The following is a 20,257-nucleotide window of genomic DNA, read 5'->3' as shown; positions in this document are numbered from 1 at the left end:
TATCACATCATGAGTATTAAAAGTAATCTTTGTACATAATACTATCCTTGATATTGAACAAGATACTACACAGACTTAGTATTTGGGCTCTACTAGCTCAAAATAATTATCTATCTACTAGATGATGAGCTTAATACATAAAAAATAAAGATCACATTCATAGTATCTCCAAAAACTATAAAGTTTATAGCAAAAAGCTAAGAAAAACTTTAAGGAACCTATGAATAAATTGAACCAAGGTTAAGTGAAACCCCATTTATGGAGGACATAAAAAAGAATAAACTGAGAAATGTAGCATGTCCAGAGTTTAGAAAATTCATTGTCATAAATTCTCCCCCAAGTAGTCTATATACAGTGCATTTTAATTAATAGATTAACAACATTTTTCACGGAACTTTGCAAGCTAATTATAAAACTGATAGAAACACATGACCCAGCAATTCCACTCCTAGGTTTGTACCCAAGAGAATGGAAAGCATGTGTTCATGCAAAGACTTGTAGGCAAATTTTAATAGCAGTAATATTCAGAATAGCCAAAAAGTAGGAACAACTTAAATGTCTGTCAACTGACGAATAAACAAAATATGTAATAGCTGTATAACAAATATTAATAATATTCAGCCATGAAAAAAATGAAGCACTGATACATGCTATGAGGTAGAGAAACCTTGAAAACATTATGCTATGTGAAAGAGACAGACACAAAAGGCCATATATTATATAATTACATTTATGTGAAATGTTCAGAATAGGCAAATCCACAGAGACAGAAAGTAGACTAGTGGTTGCCAGGGCTGAGGAGAGGAAATGGGTAGTGACTGCTGATGGGCACAGGTTTCTTTTAGGTGGTGGTGGTGAGGGGGGTGAAAACGTTCTGGAATTAGATCATGATGATGGTTATATAACCTTGTAACTACACTAAAAACCACTGAATTCTACATTTAAAAGGATTAGTTTTATGGTATGTGAATTATATCTCCATTTGGAAAATTGTTAAAACTGATACAGAGAAGTAAAGGCCAATTGCAAAGAATATAAAGAATATTGTACAGCAAGGAAGTGAGGAGGACTTGGCTTTCCAGAGATTGATCTATATTATAAAGTTATAGTAATGAGGACAAAATGCTATTGGCAGAAGCATAAGCTAAGCAAGCAGATCAGTGGAACAGAACAGACCCATGTATATATGGAATATATGATCAGTGGAGAAATGATAAAATATTCAATATGTGGCCCTGGGACAATAATTTACTAAGATATAACCACAATTCCAGGTAGATTAATGATCTAAACAGAAAAAGGAAAAATCTTAAACTTTTATAAGAAAATACATGGTAATACTTTCATAATTTTGATGTAGGACAGGATTTATTAAACAAGGCATAAAATACACAAATTGAAAAGATTGATAAATTTGTATTAAAAATTTAAAAACTTCCACTCAACCAAAGTTACAATAACAAAATTAAAAGGCAAGCTACAGATAGGGATAATACATTTGCACATAATTTGTTCATTCATTCAACAAATATGTATTGAGTGTGGATTATGTGCCAGATGCTATACTAGGCAGTTGGGATATTGCAAATAACAAAAACAGACTCAAAACCCAACTTACATGCAGTTTACATTCTGGTGCAGGAGACAGGTTAATAAATAAAATAAATGGTAAAATATCTTATATATATGATAAAAAACATAGAAGAGAGATAGGAAGTACCAGGAAGGACATGGGTTGCCACTTTAGATAGGATTGCTAGGAAAGTATATTAGTTTTCTATTGCTGCCATAATGAATTATTACAAACTCTGTGGCTTAAAGCAACACAAATCATCTTATAGTTCTGGAGGTCAGACTCTGAAAAGGGCCTTAGTGGGTTAAAATTAAGTGTCAGCAAGGCTAGTTTCCTTCGTGAGGTTCTAGGTAACAATCTGTGTCCTTGTATTTTCTAGCTTCTAGAAGCTTTTTGCATTCCTTGGCTTATGGGTCCCAGCCAGGAATCTCATTACTTTGGTCTCCGTCTTCATCAAGTCCTTCTCTTGACTCTCCTACCACCTGCTTTCACTTATAAGGGCCCTTGTGATTACATTGGGCCTACTCGGGTAATACAGGATAATCTCCCCACTTCAGGATCCTTTCCTTAATCACATTTGCAAGGTTCCTTTTGCCATTATAGTAACATATTCATGAGTTCTGGGGATTAGGATGTGGACATCTTTGGAGGCCATTATTTGGGATACTACAGAAAGCCTCAGTGAAGATGTGAAGGAAGAAGGGAACAAGAAACCTGTGGGAAGAGCAGTCTAAGCACAAGGAACAGCCTTGAGGCAGGACCATGTCTAGCTCGTTTGAGAACAGAAGGTCACAGAGGACAGAGCAAAGTTACCAAAAAGGAGATAACAACTACGTAATGGGGTGGTGGCTGGCAGGGCCTGGTAACAACTTTTTTTGCTCTGAGAGGATGAGAGCTCTTGTAGAGTTCAAGTAGTGAAGTGACATTATGTTTTAATGGAATCACTTTACCTGTGGTGTGGGAAAATGGCTGAAAGTTGGGCAAAACTGAAAACAGGAGACCTATTTATCACTTATCTATTGCTGCATAACAAACTATCCCAAACTTATGGACTTTAAAACAATTTATTTTTCATGACTCTGTGGGTTGGTTGGATGGATCCTTCACTCCACGGTGGTGACTTCTGCGGTCATGATGCAGTTGCATTTAGGAGGGAGTTCAGCTGGGACTGGAAAGTCCAAGATGGCTTCACTCATGTGTCTGGTGCCTCAGCTGGGCTGGCTATAAGGAACGGGGGCCGGTCAGGCCTTGTTCTCCAAAAGGCTAATCAGATTTCTTACATGGTGGCTCAAAGTTCCAAGAGAGATAAAGTGCAAGCTGCCAGGCCTCTTAAGGGCCGGGCCTGGCATGGGCCCAGCATCACTTTCTCCACATTCTATTTGTCAAAGCAAGTCAAAAGGACAACCCAATTTCAGGAAGGTAGAGCCAATAGGATTTGGTAATGAATAGTATCTTAGTCTGCTTGGGCTGCTATAACAAAATACTATAGACTAGGTGGCTTAAACAACAGAAGTTTATTTTCTCAACAATTCTGGAGATTGGAAGTCCAAGATCAAGGTACCAGCATGGTTCTGTTCTGGCGAGGACTCTCTTCCTGGCTTGCAGATACCCACCTTTTTGCTGTGTCCTCTTGCCTTTCCTTGGTGTGTGTGCATGGAGAGAAAGCTCTCTCCCTTCTTCTTGTAAGGCCACCAATCCTATTCGGTTCGAACCTCAGTCTTATGACTTTATTTAACCTTAACTACCTCCTAAAAGCTCTATCTCCAAATACATTCACACTGGTGGTGAGGGATCCAATGTATGAACTTTTTTTGGGGGGGGGGTGCAAATCACTTCGTAGCAAATAGGATATGGACTGTGAAAGAAAGAGGAGTCAATGATGACTCTAGTTTTTTAGTCTGATCACCTGGAAGAACAGAAATTAACTGAAATAGAGAATACTGTTTTTTTTTTTTTTTTTGAGACAGAGTCTCACTGTGTTACCCGGGCTAGAGTGCCATGGCGTCATCCTAGCTGACAGCAACCTCAAACTCCTGGGCTCAAGCGATCCTTCTGCCTCAGCCTCCTGAGTAGCTGGGACTACAGGCATGCGCCACCATGCCCGGCTAATTTTTTCTATATATTTTTAGTTTTTTGATTAATTTCTTTCTATTTTTAGTAGAGACGGGGTCTCGCTCTTGCTCAGGCTGGTTTCGAACTCCTGAGCTCAAACGATCCGCCCGCCTCGGCCTCCCAGAGTGCTAGGATTACAGGCGTGAGCCACCGCGCCCAGCCGAGAATACTGTTGAAGAGGTAGGTTTTGGGCAACAGTTATGTTCAGCTTTGGACATGTTAACTTTGAGATACATATTAAACACTTAAGAGAAGCTATTGAATAGGTAATTTGACATAAATTTTGACAGAATATATGAATTTTCTGAACTGGATATAGAAAGTGGAGAACTGTTAGATTATAGACAACATTTTAAACCATGGGAATGGGATGAACAAGAAAGTATAATAAAGAAGAGTGGAGGTCTTCTGGAGCAATTCAATGTTAAGAGTTTGGAGAGACAAGAAGGAACCAAAAAGGACTGAGGAGAATTGGCTGGTCAGGTAGAAAGAAAGCCAAGTGAATGTGGTGTCTGGTAGCGACACAGGGAATGATGCTTCAAAGTCAAGTGAGATAAGCAGTAAGAATTGCCCATCTTATTTAACAATGTGGAAGTTGTTAGGAATCTTGACAAGAGCAGATTCCAAGTAATGATTAGAGATGGATCAAGAAGAACGACAGAGGACACCATAGGAGTTTTACTGCAAAGAGGAGCAGAGAAATAGTGTATAATAAACTGGAGGCAGAAGTGGAGTCAGGAAATGTGTTTTAAGATGGGAGATATGACAGCATTTGTATGGCGATGAGAATAGAGCAAAAGAAAAAATAATAATACAGGAGACAGACGGGAGAACTAGAGACACACAGAAAAGGGAAAATTATTTCAGGTATTAATTAGCATAACTCACTTCTTCACCTCCTTTAAATCTTTGCCCACATATTTCCTTCTTGGTGAGGTCTTTTCTGACCATCCTAGCTCAATTGTAATGCCCACTCCCACCCCAGGCAATCCTATTCCTCACCTCTTTTCTTCTTCACTTTGTTTCTATAGCAATGATCACTTTCTAATGCTATATACTTTACTTCTTTATTTTGTTGTTTGTCTCCTTTTTTGAGAAAATAATCTTCATGAAAACTGGAATCACCAAGCCCTAGAATAGTATCTTTAACATGGTATGTGCTCAGTAAGTATTTGTTGAATGAATAAGTAAATGTTTCTGTCCTCTATGGCACCAATCACATTGCCAGGCATAAAACTAGTCACAGAAATATTTGCTGAAGTATTGTCAAACCTGTAAAGTACTTTACATATTTTTATTACAGATTATTGCCAGGCACAACTTAGGCACAGAAATATTTCTTGAAGTACTGTCAAATCTGCAAAGTTAAAGTACTATACGTATTTTTATTATAGATTAAAAGTACATTTAGCCATATTGTCTAATGCTTTTCCCTTATAATAACATTGAAGTATCTCCATATATTTATATGTATACAATATATTTACAAGACTTGAAAGGAATGTTTTCCATGACTCTTTAAAACATTTTTTAACAGCTTTATTAAGATAATTCACATATAATACAACTCAACATTTAAAGTGACCAATAATTTCCAGTATACTCAGATATGTACAACCATCACCACAGTTGATTTTCAGAACATTTTTATCACCTCGAGAACCCCATACCCTTTAGATATCATCACTCTATCTCACTCTTCCATGCTCCCCAGCCCTAAGCAACCATGAATCTACTGCCTCTATAAATAATTTGTCTGTTCTGGACATTTCATATAAATGGAATCATATAGTAAGTGATCTTTTGTGATTGGCTTCTTTCACCTAGCACAATCATTTTTAAGGTTTATTCATGTTGCAGCATGGATAATACTTCATTCCTTTTTATTGCCAAATACTATTCCATTGTATGGATATACTGTTTTGTTTATCCATTTACCTATTGCCAGATATTTGGGTTGTTTCTACTTTTTCATTATTGCAAATAGTGCTGCTATGAACATTTGTGTTCAAGGTACATAGCTCAGAGTGGAATTGCTGGGTCATATGGTAATTCTGTGTTTAACTTTTTCAGAAACTGCCAAATTGTCTCTGTACTGGCTGCACCATTATACATTCCTACTAGCAATGCATATGGGTCCCAATTTCTCCATATCCTTACCAACAATTGTTATTTCGTTCTTTTTATTATTATTTTTATAGTCATTCTAGTGGATGAGAAATTATATCTCATTGTGGTTTTACCCATTATTCTACTTCCTAAAACCCCAGCTTCCCTCTCTTGTTTTATAGAACTGACACATCATTTTCTGCTACTACATCCTAGTACTGCCTAAAAATATAAATCTGTGAATTGGCAATGTGTATGCTGCATTATACAACTCTGGACCACACATGTATCTTTCAAATATTATGGTTATCTTTTTAAAAATGGTCACTCAAGGGCTGGGCACATTGGCTAATGCCTGTAATCCTAGCAGTTTGGGAGGCCGAGGCAGGAGGATTACTTGAGTCCAGAAGTTCGAGACCAGCCTAAACAAGAGCAAGACCCCTTCTCTACACAAAACAGACAAAATTAGCCAGGCGTGGTGGCACAAGCCTAAAATACCAGCTACTCAGGAGGCTGAGGCAGGAGGGTCACCTGAGCCCAGGAGTTTGAGGTTGCTGTGAGTAGGTCACTTGAGATTCTTCACTCGAGATTCTTGCAATTACTCATGATCTCCCCTGTCCCAGGATGTATGAAATAACTAAATAAGGGAAATGTTGAAACAGATAACTTCTTGAGGGCCTATATTTCTTCTCTTACTTGATCATATAATTTTCTTTCAATGTACAAAACCAATCTTGATATGTGATTATTCTCCTGTAATGGTGACCAATTGAGGATTTATGAACTGAATAACAATGGTGCAACTAAAAAGTTCACTGCTTTATTGAATAAAACATGGGCCATCAGAATTCCATAGAAGCAGTTAAGAACATTCAGAGGTTAGGTCTTACTGAAAATCTTTACCTTCCCTTCCCTAACTTGGCGTGGTAGTCTTCCTTTAAAAACAAACAAAAAAGTGTTTTGCCAAGTACCGAAACTATGTGTTTGCGTCTGAAGCAGTAAAACAAAAAGGGTACAGGTTGCCACAGAGGTTGAAAGCTATTTCCTTACAAAGGAGTAGCTACAAGTTGGGACACCTGGGGAAGCCTGGGGTAAATGCATATGCAAACAAGTGCTGGGAAATGCTCCTGGGATTCGCCTCCATTAAGTACTTTGAGAATTCATTACAGGTTATGAAACCTAGTGTTCTAATCATTACATTTACAGGAAGCAATGAAAAGCAGTACAGGAAACACAGCTGTAGTTGAACAGGCTAGGGGGGGTGGTGGCCAGAAAAAGAAAAGACATTCAGATTTGGGAAAGTTGGGATTTTGGGGGCTGGTATTCCAGGAGAGTTAGAAAAAAACCCTTTCCCCACACTGAGGTACAGTAAAATAAGTAGTTACTCTAAAAATGTTCATAACTACTGGCTTCCTTGGATGTAGAGGGAGTCTTATTAAAACGATTAGATTTGAATCAGAATTACCTTTTTTTTTTTGGCGTTGTCAAGTCCTCTCTAATCGAAGAGCAGGGGCATCAGGGTCAGACATCACACAAACTCAGGAGAATTATTTGCCAACATCCACAAAGCAATTAGTCCATCAAGCAAGGTCCCCAGGAGCCTACTTTATCCTACAGGAATTTGACAAATCTGTTCATCTATTCACAGGGCTGCAAAAGTAGGATGGGTGGTACTTACTTACTGTCTCACTTTAGAGTTGGAAGACACTTTAGAGATCATCCAGAGCAGAAAACCTTTATATGTCACTCCTGTGCCTTGAAGTTACTACCATATTCTAGCCAAGTTATTTCATTCACTGTTCCTTTGTTCCTAAATTAAGGAGGAAAGACTGTGTGTAAAATACATGCCTACGACATGGAGATTATTTAGAGACAGCTTAATAAAGTGTACTTGTGTTTTCTCTACTAGGCTTAGGGCACCTACCTTACCAAGCCTTGGCCTGAGTTCATCTCTAGAGGGTGCTGAATTGCCACCTAGTTACCTATCTTGATGATACGAGTATCATTATTCAAACATTGACGGAGGCTTACAACAGGTAGGGGCACAGCGCTAAGAAGTATTGGGGGGTACGATGGCCACAAAGTCTAGTAAGATATGGCGGTGCCTGCCCATAATAAAAGACTCACAATTTAGTGGTGCACGCCTGTCACTAAAACTTTTCCCTCTCTTTTTGGAGAACCATGGCGGGGGAATCTAATATTTAATCGAACATTTACTATGTGAAAGACAGACTTCATCAGTCTTAGTAGTAAATCCTTTAATACTCAAATAATCCCACGAGGTGGGTACTATTCTATTCCTATTTTACAGACAAAGAAACTGAGGCACAGAGGTTAATTGCTTCCTCAAGGTCGCACAACCACTCCGTGGGGGAGGCAAATTTGAGTGCAGGCAGACTGGCCCCCGAGAGCCAGGAAAAAAAGGAGTGAAGCGAGAGAGGGCAGTGGAGGAGGGCTAAGGGGGGACGCGGGCAGGGGGACAGGTGGAGGAGAACCGAAGGGCAGGCTTTACCTTCGTCAGAGAAAACAGTAGCAACACCATTCACACTGACTGACTCGCATATTTCCATCCCGTCAACAATGAGAAGTTTAAAAACGCCTATCTGTAAGGTTGCGCCTGGGTTCTGAAAAGACTCTCCCACATGCTCAGAGAGCTCAGAGGCTCACTCGCTCCCCATACGCCTGGCGCGGGGACCGCCGAGCCCACGCCCGGGCGGACTACAACCCCCAGGGTGCACCGCGTGCGACGCTGGGTCCCGGCCGCAGGCGGGCGCGGGTGTTCCAAAGGTGCCATGAAAAAAAAAGTCACGTACATTTTTTTGTTTCGTTTTATTTTGCCGCTTTCCATTACTTTCACACAAATGTCAGCTCCTGGAGGATGCACTTTCTTTTTATTAACAGAGCTTGCTGTGAGGCGCGTAGAGACGTTTCTGTCTTCAGGCACAGCAGAGGGCAGGCGCGACGGCGCGCAGGAGCGAGGTCCCCGGAGCACGCGGGGGGCGGATCCAGCGGCCCAGGGCCTGGGTCGCAGGCCGGAAGTACGCGAAGGGGGCGGGGAGCGGCGCCGATGGCTGAGGGCGCGCGCTTCCGGCCAGTGCGTTGACGTCAGCCAGGCTGCGAAGAGCGCCTCCGCAGTCGGCCCGCACTCGGCGCGCTCCGCTCGGCACAGGGCCGTCAGTCTCCGCTCGGCTTACCGCAGGCCTTGACGACATGAGCAGCAAAGAAGGTGGCGTCCTCAACTGCCCAGGACGTTATTTATTCAGTGGGGGAGGTTTTCTTGCCTATTTACGCGATTTTCCCCTTCTCACCCTTGAAGGATGCCCTCTTTCTTTGCAGTCTCGGGGGGCGGCGGCTCTGGTTCTTTCCCCGGCCAGGTTGGCCCTGTTTACGAGTCTCATTTTCTGAAATCTTCGAGCCGTAATATTATTCTAGTTCGGTAATTGCTCCCCTTGTGCCAGATCAAGGAACTGGTTGGTGGAAGCCTGGGTAATTTGGGGGGAAAAGGCAGGGCTGCTTTTCTGTCAGTGTGCGGAGGAAGCGGCTAAGGCAAGGGCCCTGTGGGTATTTAGTTTTGAGGGAAGGAAGGGAAGGGGTTTGCCTGTGTTCTGTTTTGGAAACTCTTGGGCGTGGAAGGTCCCTGTCCAACTTTTTTTCTTCTCTACATAAGGATCAGGAGGGTTCAGGAAAAGGAAGCATGACAATTTTCCACATAACCAAAGAAGAGAAGGGAAGGATGTTAATTCATCTTCACCCGTGATGCTGGCCTTCAAATGTAAGTTCTCTGTAACGTAAGTTGGTGAAGGGGAGAGAATTAAAAGCTGTAACAAAAATTAATTAGCCATGTTGTGCACAAGAAAACAGCCCCTAAGAATTTAGGATGTGCAGATGTGAAACTTAATTTTCCTGGAGGTTTTATGATGGTGCTAGATCTGTCCTGAAAGTCTGTAATTCCAAAGGCCTTGACTTTTATGTCCCATTAAGGTAAACATTAACGTTAGTAAACAAGTAAACATTTAACATTTTAACAAATAACATTTAACAAGTAACATTTTAACATTACTTAAACACAGGTAACATTAATTCATTAAACATTAGTTAATTAATATTGGTCATGCCACATACTTAAACATTATTGTGTACCTGATAGTTTTCATCATTGTGTACTAACATATATTTATATTTAGTGTGTATTAATTTTGTTTCCTCAACTAGACTTTTGAGGACTTGAGGACAGGGACTGTTTCTTTTTGACTGTAGCACTTTGCACAGAATGGAAACTCACATCTGTTAGTAAATCTTACACATGCACTTATGTATTCACAATGCCCCTTTTCTCAGCACATTAACTTGGTCAAGTTGTTCTTCATTTCAAACCAAAACTTCAAACAAAATCCTTCTTCCATTGTCCCCCTCTATCCACTATCCTGTACCTTAGGAATCTGTGGTTCAGGAATCGGGGAGGGGCTCAGCTAGTTGGTTCTGACTTAGAATCATCTAGAGGCTTGGTTGGGGCTGGAGGATCCACAGCTATTGACAGTTTAGGCCTCTGCCCTACCAGCTCTCTGATCGACCTCTCCGTGTGCTGCTTGAGTGTCCTCCAGAGAGAGAGCAAGGAGGAAACCACAGTCTCCTTGTGTCCCAATCTCAGACTTCACAAACTGTCACTTTAGTCACACTGTATTTGTTAGAAGCGAGGCAGTTTAAAAACTCTGCCTCGTATTTAAGGGAAAGGAAATTAGGTTCTACCTTTGGAAGGGAGGAGTTTCAAGTAATTTGTGGACATATTTTAAAACCACTACAGTACCTATAGTGACCTTCAGAGTTGTAAGGCAACTAGCTGTAGTTGAGTAGAAAGCGTCTTGACCCAGAAGTTAGAATTGTTCCTAACTTGGTGCCCCATTACCCATCTGATGAACTATGATTTTCTTTAAGACTTAGCTGACGTAGCTTCCTCCCTTTGAGGCTTTTCTGATTTTTCTCTCTAGCAGACTGTTTGACACATTACATTCATTCATTATTCGTCTATGCAGTCACTAAATAGTTACTGGACATCTACTATGTTCTAGCGTGTGTTAGTAGTAAACAAGAAAAATGTGGTTCTTTTCTAAACCTTTTGTATATATATTTTTGCATAATTGCGTGATTATGTTTTATTTGGTTATAGCTCTGTCCCTTGTATTGGACTGAGCACCTTGAGGATAGGAACTGTATTTTATCTGACTTTGTGTTCATAGTATCCAACTCACAGTGGTCATTAATATATTCATAAAAATAATACATAATATCTTAAGATATTGGGCAAAATCCTGGCTAATTATTATCTCAGTGATAAAAGACCGGATATATTACGGTCCTTGTCAGCTACTAATTTAGTTAGTAGTTTATTTAAGTTCTTGTTTTTTTAATTTATGCATAATACATCTATTGGGTGCTCCCTACTGGCCAGGCAACTTGCTGGGCCTGTGGAGTGAAAGTCTTCTGAAGTAAAGTAGTTATTTAGAGATTAAATGATTTAAGGGTATTCCAATGGCTAGGACTTGCAAAACTTGGAAAGTTTATACTTAAAATTTGCTGAGTACATCTTAAATGTTCTTGCATACACAAAAAATGGTAACTATGTGAGTTGATAGATATGTTAATTAGCTTGATTGTGGTAAGCATTTCACAATGTATATGTATATCAAAACGTCACTTTATATATTTTTTTTTTTTTTTGAGACAGTCTTGCTTTGTTGCCCCAGTTAGAGTGCAGTGGGGTCATCATAGCTCACTGTGGCCTCAAACTCCTGGGCTCAAGCGATCCTCCTGCCTCAGCCTCCTGCTCAGCTGTGACTATAGGCATGCGCCACTACGCCTGGCTAATTTTTCTATTTTTTATAGAGACAAGGTCTCACTCTTGCTCAGGCTGGTCTTGAACTCTGATCTCAAGTGATCCTCCCGCCTCGGCCTCCCAGAGTGTATCTTATATTTGTAAAGCTGGGGAAAAAAAATGACAGGAATACAGACATAAAGGATAGGGGGGAAAAAGTTATAAATTTAAAAAGAAATCCAAGTGTCTTTTTTGGATGTATTTGTATTGTGTGTGGTAAGATAATTTTAAAAACTTTGTGTAATTTAGGAAGGTAATTAAAAGTAGTTTTTATAAGTAGTTATGTGTCATCATTTTGTGATAATCTCCTGTTTATTAAGATGATTTTTTACAGTATGTACAATATGCCCATTGTGAGGCTCTGAGTGGTAAAACCCAATTAAGACATTACCTGTATTTAAAGAAAGAATATTTTGGTTATTAGCAGAGCCTTTGATTTCTAAATACTTTAGAAATAGGATGATTTTGTCCTCTTTATAGAGTAAATAATAGGTGCTTTATTATACATAATGACAGTATTTTTAGTTGCTGTTTTTGCCTCCTAGCCATTTGTATTCTAAGAAAATTATTAATAAAATCATTTCTTCTCATTTTCCTCTTGTAAGATTTACCACATGTCTTTGTAAAAGTTTAACATAAAAGCTTACTGGTCTGTCAGAGGAGATTTTAGAAAGGAGAAAAGGATTAATGGGAGGTCTTTAATGAGAAATACTAACTTCTAGAGAAGATTTGAAGAGGTGATATAGTTTATTGAACTTAAACCCAGTATCTTTAATGTCCTAGTAACTACTCTGTTATCAAAGGTACAAAGTTAATTTCATTAAAAAGAGTCAGCATATGAATATTATTGTTGATTCATCTGAGTAAAGAAATACTTTTCTTTTTTAGCTTTATTTTGAAATAATCTTAAATTTATAAAAATGATTGGAAGAACAGTACATTTGGAAAAATAGTACAGAGAACTTCTGTATAGCCTTTACTTAGATTGACTGATTTTTTACATTCTGCCACTTTTGCTTTATCATTCTGTCTATATATGTAAATTTATATATTTACACATTTTTTTCTTAACCATTTGAGAGTTAAGTTGCATTCATCATGCCTCTTTACCCCTTAATACTACAGAATATATTTCCTAGGAGTAAGAGTAATATTTTTTTTTTTCCTATTGCCCTGCTCAGAGTAAGAATTTTAAAAAATTTTTTGTAGAAATAGGGTCCAGGTCTTGCTGTGTTGCTCAGGCTGGTCTCAAACTCTTGGCCTCCCAAAGTATTGGGGTTACAGTTGTGAGCCACCACACCCACCTATTGTCTTGTATAACTATAGTGCTGTTACTAAGTTTAGGAAATTTAACATTGATACAATACTTTAATCTACAGTGCATATTTTAAAAGTTGTCCCCAAAATGTCTTTCTAGCATTTTTTTCCTCTTTGGTCTCATAATCTAGTACAGGATCACATGTCACATTTAGTTGTCTTGTCTCTTTAGTTTTCTGTAATCCAGAACAGTTTCTCAGCCTTTCTTTGTCCTTCATGACAATGATACTGTTGAAGAATACAGGTCTTATTTTATAGAATATTCCTCAACTTGGATTTGATTAATATTTCCTTATGATTCGATTCAGGTGCTGTACTGCCTATGATTTCAGCAAGCAGTTCATTTAATAAATGTTTTCTGAACATCTACTGCCAGGCACTGTTCTGTGCTGTGACACAGTGGTGAAGACAAAGCCCCTGCCTTCATGAAGTCTATATTCTATTGGGGAATATGGTTAATAAACAAGTAAATTTACAAATAAACAATATAATTTTAGCTAGTGAGGGATAAATGCTGGGAAAGAATAAATCAGTGACACATGGTAAAGTAATGCAAAGTAAGGGAGGAGGGAGGCAGGTAATATTTATGCAATCCTTGAGTAGAATGATATCTGAATGATGACAGTGAAACAGAAGACGGTCAGAGAGAATGGTGTTCTATTATAGAAAGATGTAGTAGCAAAAATAGAGGCATCAAGAAAGATGCAAGCTTAAAGAGAATTAGGACCAGCAAGAAGCCAGTATGGCTGACTCAATAGCTAGGATTAGGACATGAGGAGAAGTTAACATGTTAGGGACATGAATTTGCAATTTAAACATTCTGGATTCTGCAGATTATTTTTCCTGTAGGTAATCTGGCTACTCCCAGTGGTTATACTGTTTTATTAAATGTTAATTTGTATATCTGTGTGTGTGTATATATATATGTATATAAACTTCATTATATATGTTATATACATTATATATGAGATATATATAGCTTTGTGTAACTTTGTTGTCTAGAAAAGGTAAATAATTTTCCTTTAGTTAAATTTATTTAATACATCCTTTTGCTTTGTTATGAGTGTACTCACAAAACCCCAGATGGAGTCTTTTAAACATTAAAAGGTAATTGTTATTTGTTAAAAGTTTTAGTAAGGAAAAAATTTTGAGGCTGAAACATCTGAGAGTGGTGTGGTGAAGATTTTGACTGTCTTTAAAAACTTAAACACATCCTTTCTGTTGGACAGTCTCAAGTTAGGCTTTCTGTAAATTAAGCTAGTTAGGGTAAAAATCCTTCAGTCCCAGTATTTTAGACTAAAACAAATTAAGCATCTATTTCATCTATTTGATGAAAGTTAAGTTAGCATAATAGGTAAGCATATTGGCAATTATATCTTAGAAGTATTTTTTTCAGTAGTTTCTTGAGCATTCAGTGCTATTACAGGGTTAGGAGAAAACACTATTAGGAATCATGGTGGTGACATTTAAGGAGAAGAAAAGTTTGAAAATTTTCCTGAAGGAAAGGCATGTTAGAATTGTGAAATGCCTTGTTCTGTAATCACAGAGGAAAAGGAGGAATGGGGGGTGGGGTTTCTTATTTATATATTATGTTATGGGGGGGACTTGTGGTCACTGTTAGAATTCACAGGTTGAAATTTAATTTCTTTGTGAAACTGCTGAATCATCAAAGAAAAGATAGAACCTACGTGGACACCACAGCCTGCATTCAGCTTTTCTTTGTTCTCAGGAACTCTTACTTCCTAGTTTTCTCCTACTTGGAATTCTCTTCCTAGATTTCTAACATCCTAACTCAGTTATCAGCTGACCTTTTCCTGGCCTAATTACTTAAGGGTTTGACGGTTCCCTGATCATTTTCAGATGAACTCTGTCACAATTTGATTACAAAACTACTTTATAATCTAGTCCTCTAGTTATATCAAAGCTAACTCATATTGTGGTTGTGAATTTTCGATCTTTTTTCCTTTTTTTCCTCTTTATTATCTTTTTGAAAATAGTATTTTCAAGTATATTATGGTTATGTATGCAATATTACTATATGTTAAAATATAAATTAAATTTGAGGTTATGCAATCTAAAATGGCTACTTGTTATTCAATATTTAAATGTGATATTCATAATTTTTTATCTTTTTTAAAAATTGAGATATAATTCACATATTGAGGCATTCGTTTTAAGAAATCTGTTGCATATTCATTTTGTTACACTAATGATGCCCTAATAATAGAGTTTATAGATTTTTTTAAAAAGTCTCCAAGGATTCAGGAATTTATGTGTTTCGGTGCATAGTTGGCATTTACAGAAAATATTAATATACACTTAGTTTTAAAGATTTAGACATCTGAGAACATACTAAAACAAATTTGAACAATATTGTTCAGTGGACCTCTCTAAGTACTTTAAGAATTTTAGTGATATAGACCCAGGATGTTTGACAGTTAAGAACACTGTAGACAATAGGCGATAGAGATTGTTTATAGTGTTCAGCTTTTTGTGTTGTCAGAATTAGTGTCATTGCCACCATGTTCTGTGTTATTCCTTAAATGAATGCAGGTGACTATAGCCTTTGTCTGTGTTCATATTGTGACATTCATTCTTTGTATTGTTTGATGGATTTCGAGTGTAAAATAAATACGCTTATAGTCAAAAAAATGTGTTCTTAGCATTTCAGCAGGAACTTGATGCAAGGCATGACAAATATGAGAGACTTGTGAAACTTAGTCGGGATATAACTGTTGAAAGTAAAAGGACAATTTTTCTACTCCATAGGATTACGAGGTGAGTAAACATCTTTCAAATTTGTTACAGTTTATATATTTTTATGCTTTATACCTCTATGGATAGTAACTAACTGTTAGAATATTCTATGGCTTTGTGAAAATTAGAATTAGAGGACATTAGCAGCAGGTACAATTTAGTAATAAATGTTTCAATAAATATAGAAGGAGAAAATTCTTTTCAGAGCAGCTAGGGATTTTGTATTCTGTTCAGAGTGTTCATTAAGATATAGCTATTTGTGAAAATAAATTTTTGATTATTAGAATCTATTACAATAAAGCTTTACTTGGATGATAGGTGTGAAAATTTTAAAATTCGATAAATGTTAAAATCTGCTTATTTTCTCATTCATTTTTCATTGCAGTCTGGCTTTCTGCCTCAACAATTATTGAAGTTGCCCTTGTTACTTCATGTTGTTAAATCTAGTGCACACTCGCCTGTTTTCTTATTTTACATTTCTGCAGCATATGATACTCTTTTTTTAAGACTAGTCAAGTACAGTGCATATGCTCCTCTTGACTCCTTAATTCTTCCTTCTTTCAGCTCTGTGACATTCTTTCAGTTCCTTTTCTTCAGCTTTGTGACATTATTTTCTTTGAATTTTCTTTCTCTAGGACGTTTACTATCTTATTTTTCTAGGCAGGCTGTGTATATTTGATAGATTTCTTGCTTGCAAGTACAAGAAACTAGCTTAAACTAGCCTAAGTAGAGCAAGGAAGTGAATTATAAAGATTACAGCTGGGTATCTCCATCTTTCACTTTTGTTTCTTTGTTTGCTTCATATTTCATTTGGCCAGCTTCCTTTGCTTCTCTGTTCCATGTAAGGGTAGAAAGTGTCTATCCTACAACTCCCCAGCTTGTGTGCTTCAGGTCCAGCTTCCAAAGAGAGATTCTTGTTGCAGCTTGCAAATGCCTCTAGAAGGATAGCTGTGATTGATTAGTTTTATGCTATACATCTTAAAAAGTATTTAGGGGGAGGCCAGGTGTGGTGGCTCGTGCAAAGTGCTAGGTCTGTAATACTAGTACTTTGGGAGGCTGAGGCGGGAAGATTGCATGAGCCCAGGAGTTCGAGGCCAGCCTGGGCAACACAGCAAGACCCCACCTCTAAAAAAAAAAGGATTTAGGGAAGACCAAATATAATTTATCAGCTTTTTTATTATTAAAAATATTATTGAAGTATTTCATTCACTAACTTAAAACTTTTAAGATCATTTTCTAATGCTTTAATTTTCATTCCATTAAGTAGAAGCAAATTTGTCATACATAGATTTATCGAAATGTGGCACTGTTAACCTTTTTTTTCCTTACCTGACTCTGTAAAACTAGTTTTTGCTTGTTTTCTTTACTTATTCTTAGATAGTTTATACACCATCAAGCTTGTATTATGGAAATAAGCAGAACTGTTATGATTAATTATGGACTTCTTTCAGTACCAGTTGTAGTTCTAAAACAATTATCATCAATATTCAGCAGCTTAAATAAATAAAAATATAAAAATTGACTATCCCTTATCTTAAAATGCTTGTGAACAGAAATGTGTTAGATTTCAGATTTTGGAATATTTGCAGATAACATACTAGTTGAAGATCCCTAATCTGGAAATCTGAAATCTGAAATGCTCCAATGAGCATTTCCTTTCAGTGTCATGTTGGTGCTCAAAAAATTTGGATTTTGGAGTATTTCAGATTTTGGATTTTCTGATTAGGGATGCTCAACCTGTAATAGGAATGTGACGGGAGAAAATCTACATCATTGTGTAAAGTCATCTTTTAAGGATTTTCCACTAAAAAATAATAAATGCTCATTATAGGTATCTTTAGAAAAATAATAAGTGACAGAAAAGTAGAGCTACTTAATGAGAGAAGTCAGTCATAATACCCAAATATAGCTACTATCAATAGCAGCTGTCATATATTATGCACTAATTTTTCATCATAGTTTTGGCCATATTGTACATATAATTTTGATTAGTAAACTGAGAAAATAGTAAATATAAGAAAAATTACAAGCTTGAAAAAAAATTAGAAACTTCAGGAAGGTAAAAATACTTCATGAAAGAAATCAGCCAGCCACAGTATACAAAGATAACTACCGTTAATTAGAAGATTTTATATTTTAACTACAAATTAATTTTCTTTAGTAGACATAGACTTTCTTCTTCAGTGAGCTTTGGTAGTTTGTGTCTTTCAAGGAATTTATCCATTTTTTCTAAGTTGTGAAATTGATTGGAATAAAGTTCATAAAATTTATTATCCTTTTAATGCCTGTAAGATCTGTAGTCATGTCCCCTTTCTCATTCCCGATGTTGGTAATTTGTGTCTTCTCTTTCCTGATATGTCTGGTTAGAGGTTTATCAGTTTTATTAATCTCAAAGAACCAACTTTTGGTTTCATTGATGTTCTTTATTGTTTTTTGGTTTTCTGTTGCATTTATCTCTGTTCTTAATGTTATTTCATTTTTTCTGTTTACTTCGGGTTAATTTGCTCCTCTCTTTCTAGTTTGTTAAGGCAGAGGCTGAGATCAAAGAAGCACCTGAGTCATTTTTCTCTTCTAATATAGGCATTAGTGCTATAAATTGCCCTTTGAGTCTCTACGTACTGCTTTAACTGCATCTCACAAGTTTTAATGTGTTGTTTTTTCATTTTCATTCAGTTCAGAATGCTTTCTAATTTTCATTTTGATTTAATCTTTGACCCATGGGTTATTTAGAAATATGTTATCTTGTTTCCAAATATATTGGGGGTGTTCTAGATATCTTTCTGATATTGATTTCTAATTTAATTTCATTGTGGTCAGAGAACATACTGAATATTGTTTTTAAAATGCAGTATTTAAAGAGAGTTGTATTGAAAAAATATTAATATTAAAAATACAAACAAATATCCCAATGGTACAGAATAAAAAACACAGATACAGATCCATATATGTGGATACATGATTTATGGCAGAAGTGACATTGTAGTAGTGTGTATGAAAACCTCAAGAAAATGAATTTCAGATGAATGCCAGCACTCAATGTAAATGGAAAGACAAGAAATCTCCTCAACAATAACATCAAAAAACATCATAATCTTGGGGAGGGAAATAGCTCTTAAAATATATGAAAAATACTATATGTGTCTCTATTTAAAGTGGATTTCTTGTCTTTCTTACTGTTTTTGTCCATTCTGACATTCTCTTTCTGTTAGTAGAGAGGCGTTTAGACCATTTACATTTATTAAACGGAGATGTTTAGACCATTTATATTTAGTGTGATTATTGATATGGTTGTATTTGAATCTATCATCTGTTTCCCTCTTTTTCTGCCTTATTTTGGATTGAGTATTTTTTGATCCCATTTTATCTTATTTGTTGGCTTATTAGCTATACCTTTTTGTTTTGTTTTTTTGTAGTGATTGTTTTATGGTTTATAGTATATATCTTTACTTCTCACTGTTGACCGTTCTCACTTTACACAATACTGTGTTAACTGAAACTTGTGCATATAAGAACCATCTCTTTCCTTTGCATGGTTCTTAACAGTTACTTTGCAAGTTGAGTGTTGATATTCGTAAGTTTCATTTAACACAGTACCATGCCAAGTAAAGACTACTTGCCTATCACTTCGCTCATATTATAAGAACCTTATAATAGTATACTTCCTTTTCCATTTCCCCTTTGCTGGCCTGGCCTTTTTTGCTACTGTTATAATTCTTGTTACTTCTATATTTGTTGTAATCCCCATAATGCATTATTATTTTTATTTTAAATAGTATGACAAAAATAAGAAAAAAATTATATTTGTCCACATTTACCATTTCTGATGTTCATTCCTTTATATATAGACTCAGATTTCCCTCTGATACTATTTTCCTTTTGCCTAAAGAACTTCCTTTAATACTTTTTGTAGTGCCAGTCTGGTGGTGATAACTTTCTGGCTTTGTGTAAGCTACAGGGATTGTTCTCCTTGCTCACTTGGGTGGTTTTTTTCCAAGCCTTGGGTAGTTTCCTCACATGCCTGCACTGATCAGTACTCAGCTGGACTTAAGGAGGACCTTTCTATAGATCTCTGAAGTGCTCTGTGCAGCTTTCTCCTCATTGTTACTTTGTCCAGCAAATTTTAACTGTCTTGACTCCCTTAAATTCCAAACTCCTCCTTTTCTATTCAGGCTGATTCCTGGACCCCACCCAGGTTTCTTGTCCTTGCGTGGTCACTTGGAAACTTTCCAGGCAATAAGATGGGACAATCATAAGGTGTATATCAGGTTGGGGAACCTTTTCATGTTGAAAGTCCACATTAATTTAGCTGTGATCAAATAAGGCTGCATTCAAGAAACTTCGATTAGATATACTTAAAAATGTACATTATTTTGTAAAAATCTAACTACTATGTACTTAATAATTTCAAAAAATGAAAACCATTTTTTCATTTGAAAGTTAATGAACTTTTTAATGACTTTGTTGTGTCTGCTTTTTGTTGGAAAGCATTTGAATGTTTGGTTGCAGCATGGAGGGTCTGC

General features: G+C 36.8%; 1 protein-coding gene across 1 annotated transcript in view; it reads left to right on the top strand.

Moving 5' to 3' along the window:
* The first annotated feature begins 8,917 nt into the window (after nucleotides 1-8,917).
* The window catches only part of TSNAX (translin-associated factor X), a 36,306-nt gene continuing 24,966 nt past the window's right edge, over nucleotides 8,918-20,257 (top strand). Inside the window, exons 1-3 of the mRNA XM_012660352.1 lie at nucleotides 8,918-9,020; nucleotides 9,462-9,566; nucleotides 15,644-15,758. Of these exons, the coding sequence (XP_012515806.1) occupies nucleotides 9,005-9,020; nucleotides 9,462-9,566; nucleotides 15,644-15,758 (236 nt within the window). The 5' untranslated portion in view covers nucleotides 8,918-9,004. The remainder of the gene's footprint in view (nucleotides 9,021-9,461; nucleotides 9,567-15,643; nucleotides 15,759-20,257) is intronic.

The sequence above is a fragment of the Propithecus coquereli genome, unplaced genomic scaffold (assembly GCF_000956105.1).
Source record: "Propithecus coquereli isolate 6110/MARCELLA unplaced genomic scaffold, Pcoq_1.0 Scaffold66, whole genome shotgun sequence".
NCBI classification, from domain to species: domain Eukaryota; kingdom Metazoa; phylum Chordata; class Mammalia; order Primates; family Indriidae; genus Propithecus; species Propithecus coquereli.
This window is presented reverse-complemented; position numbering and strand designations above follow the sequence as displayed.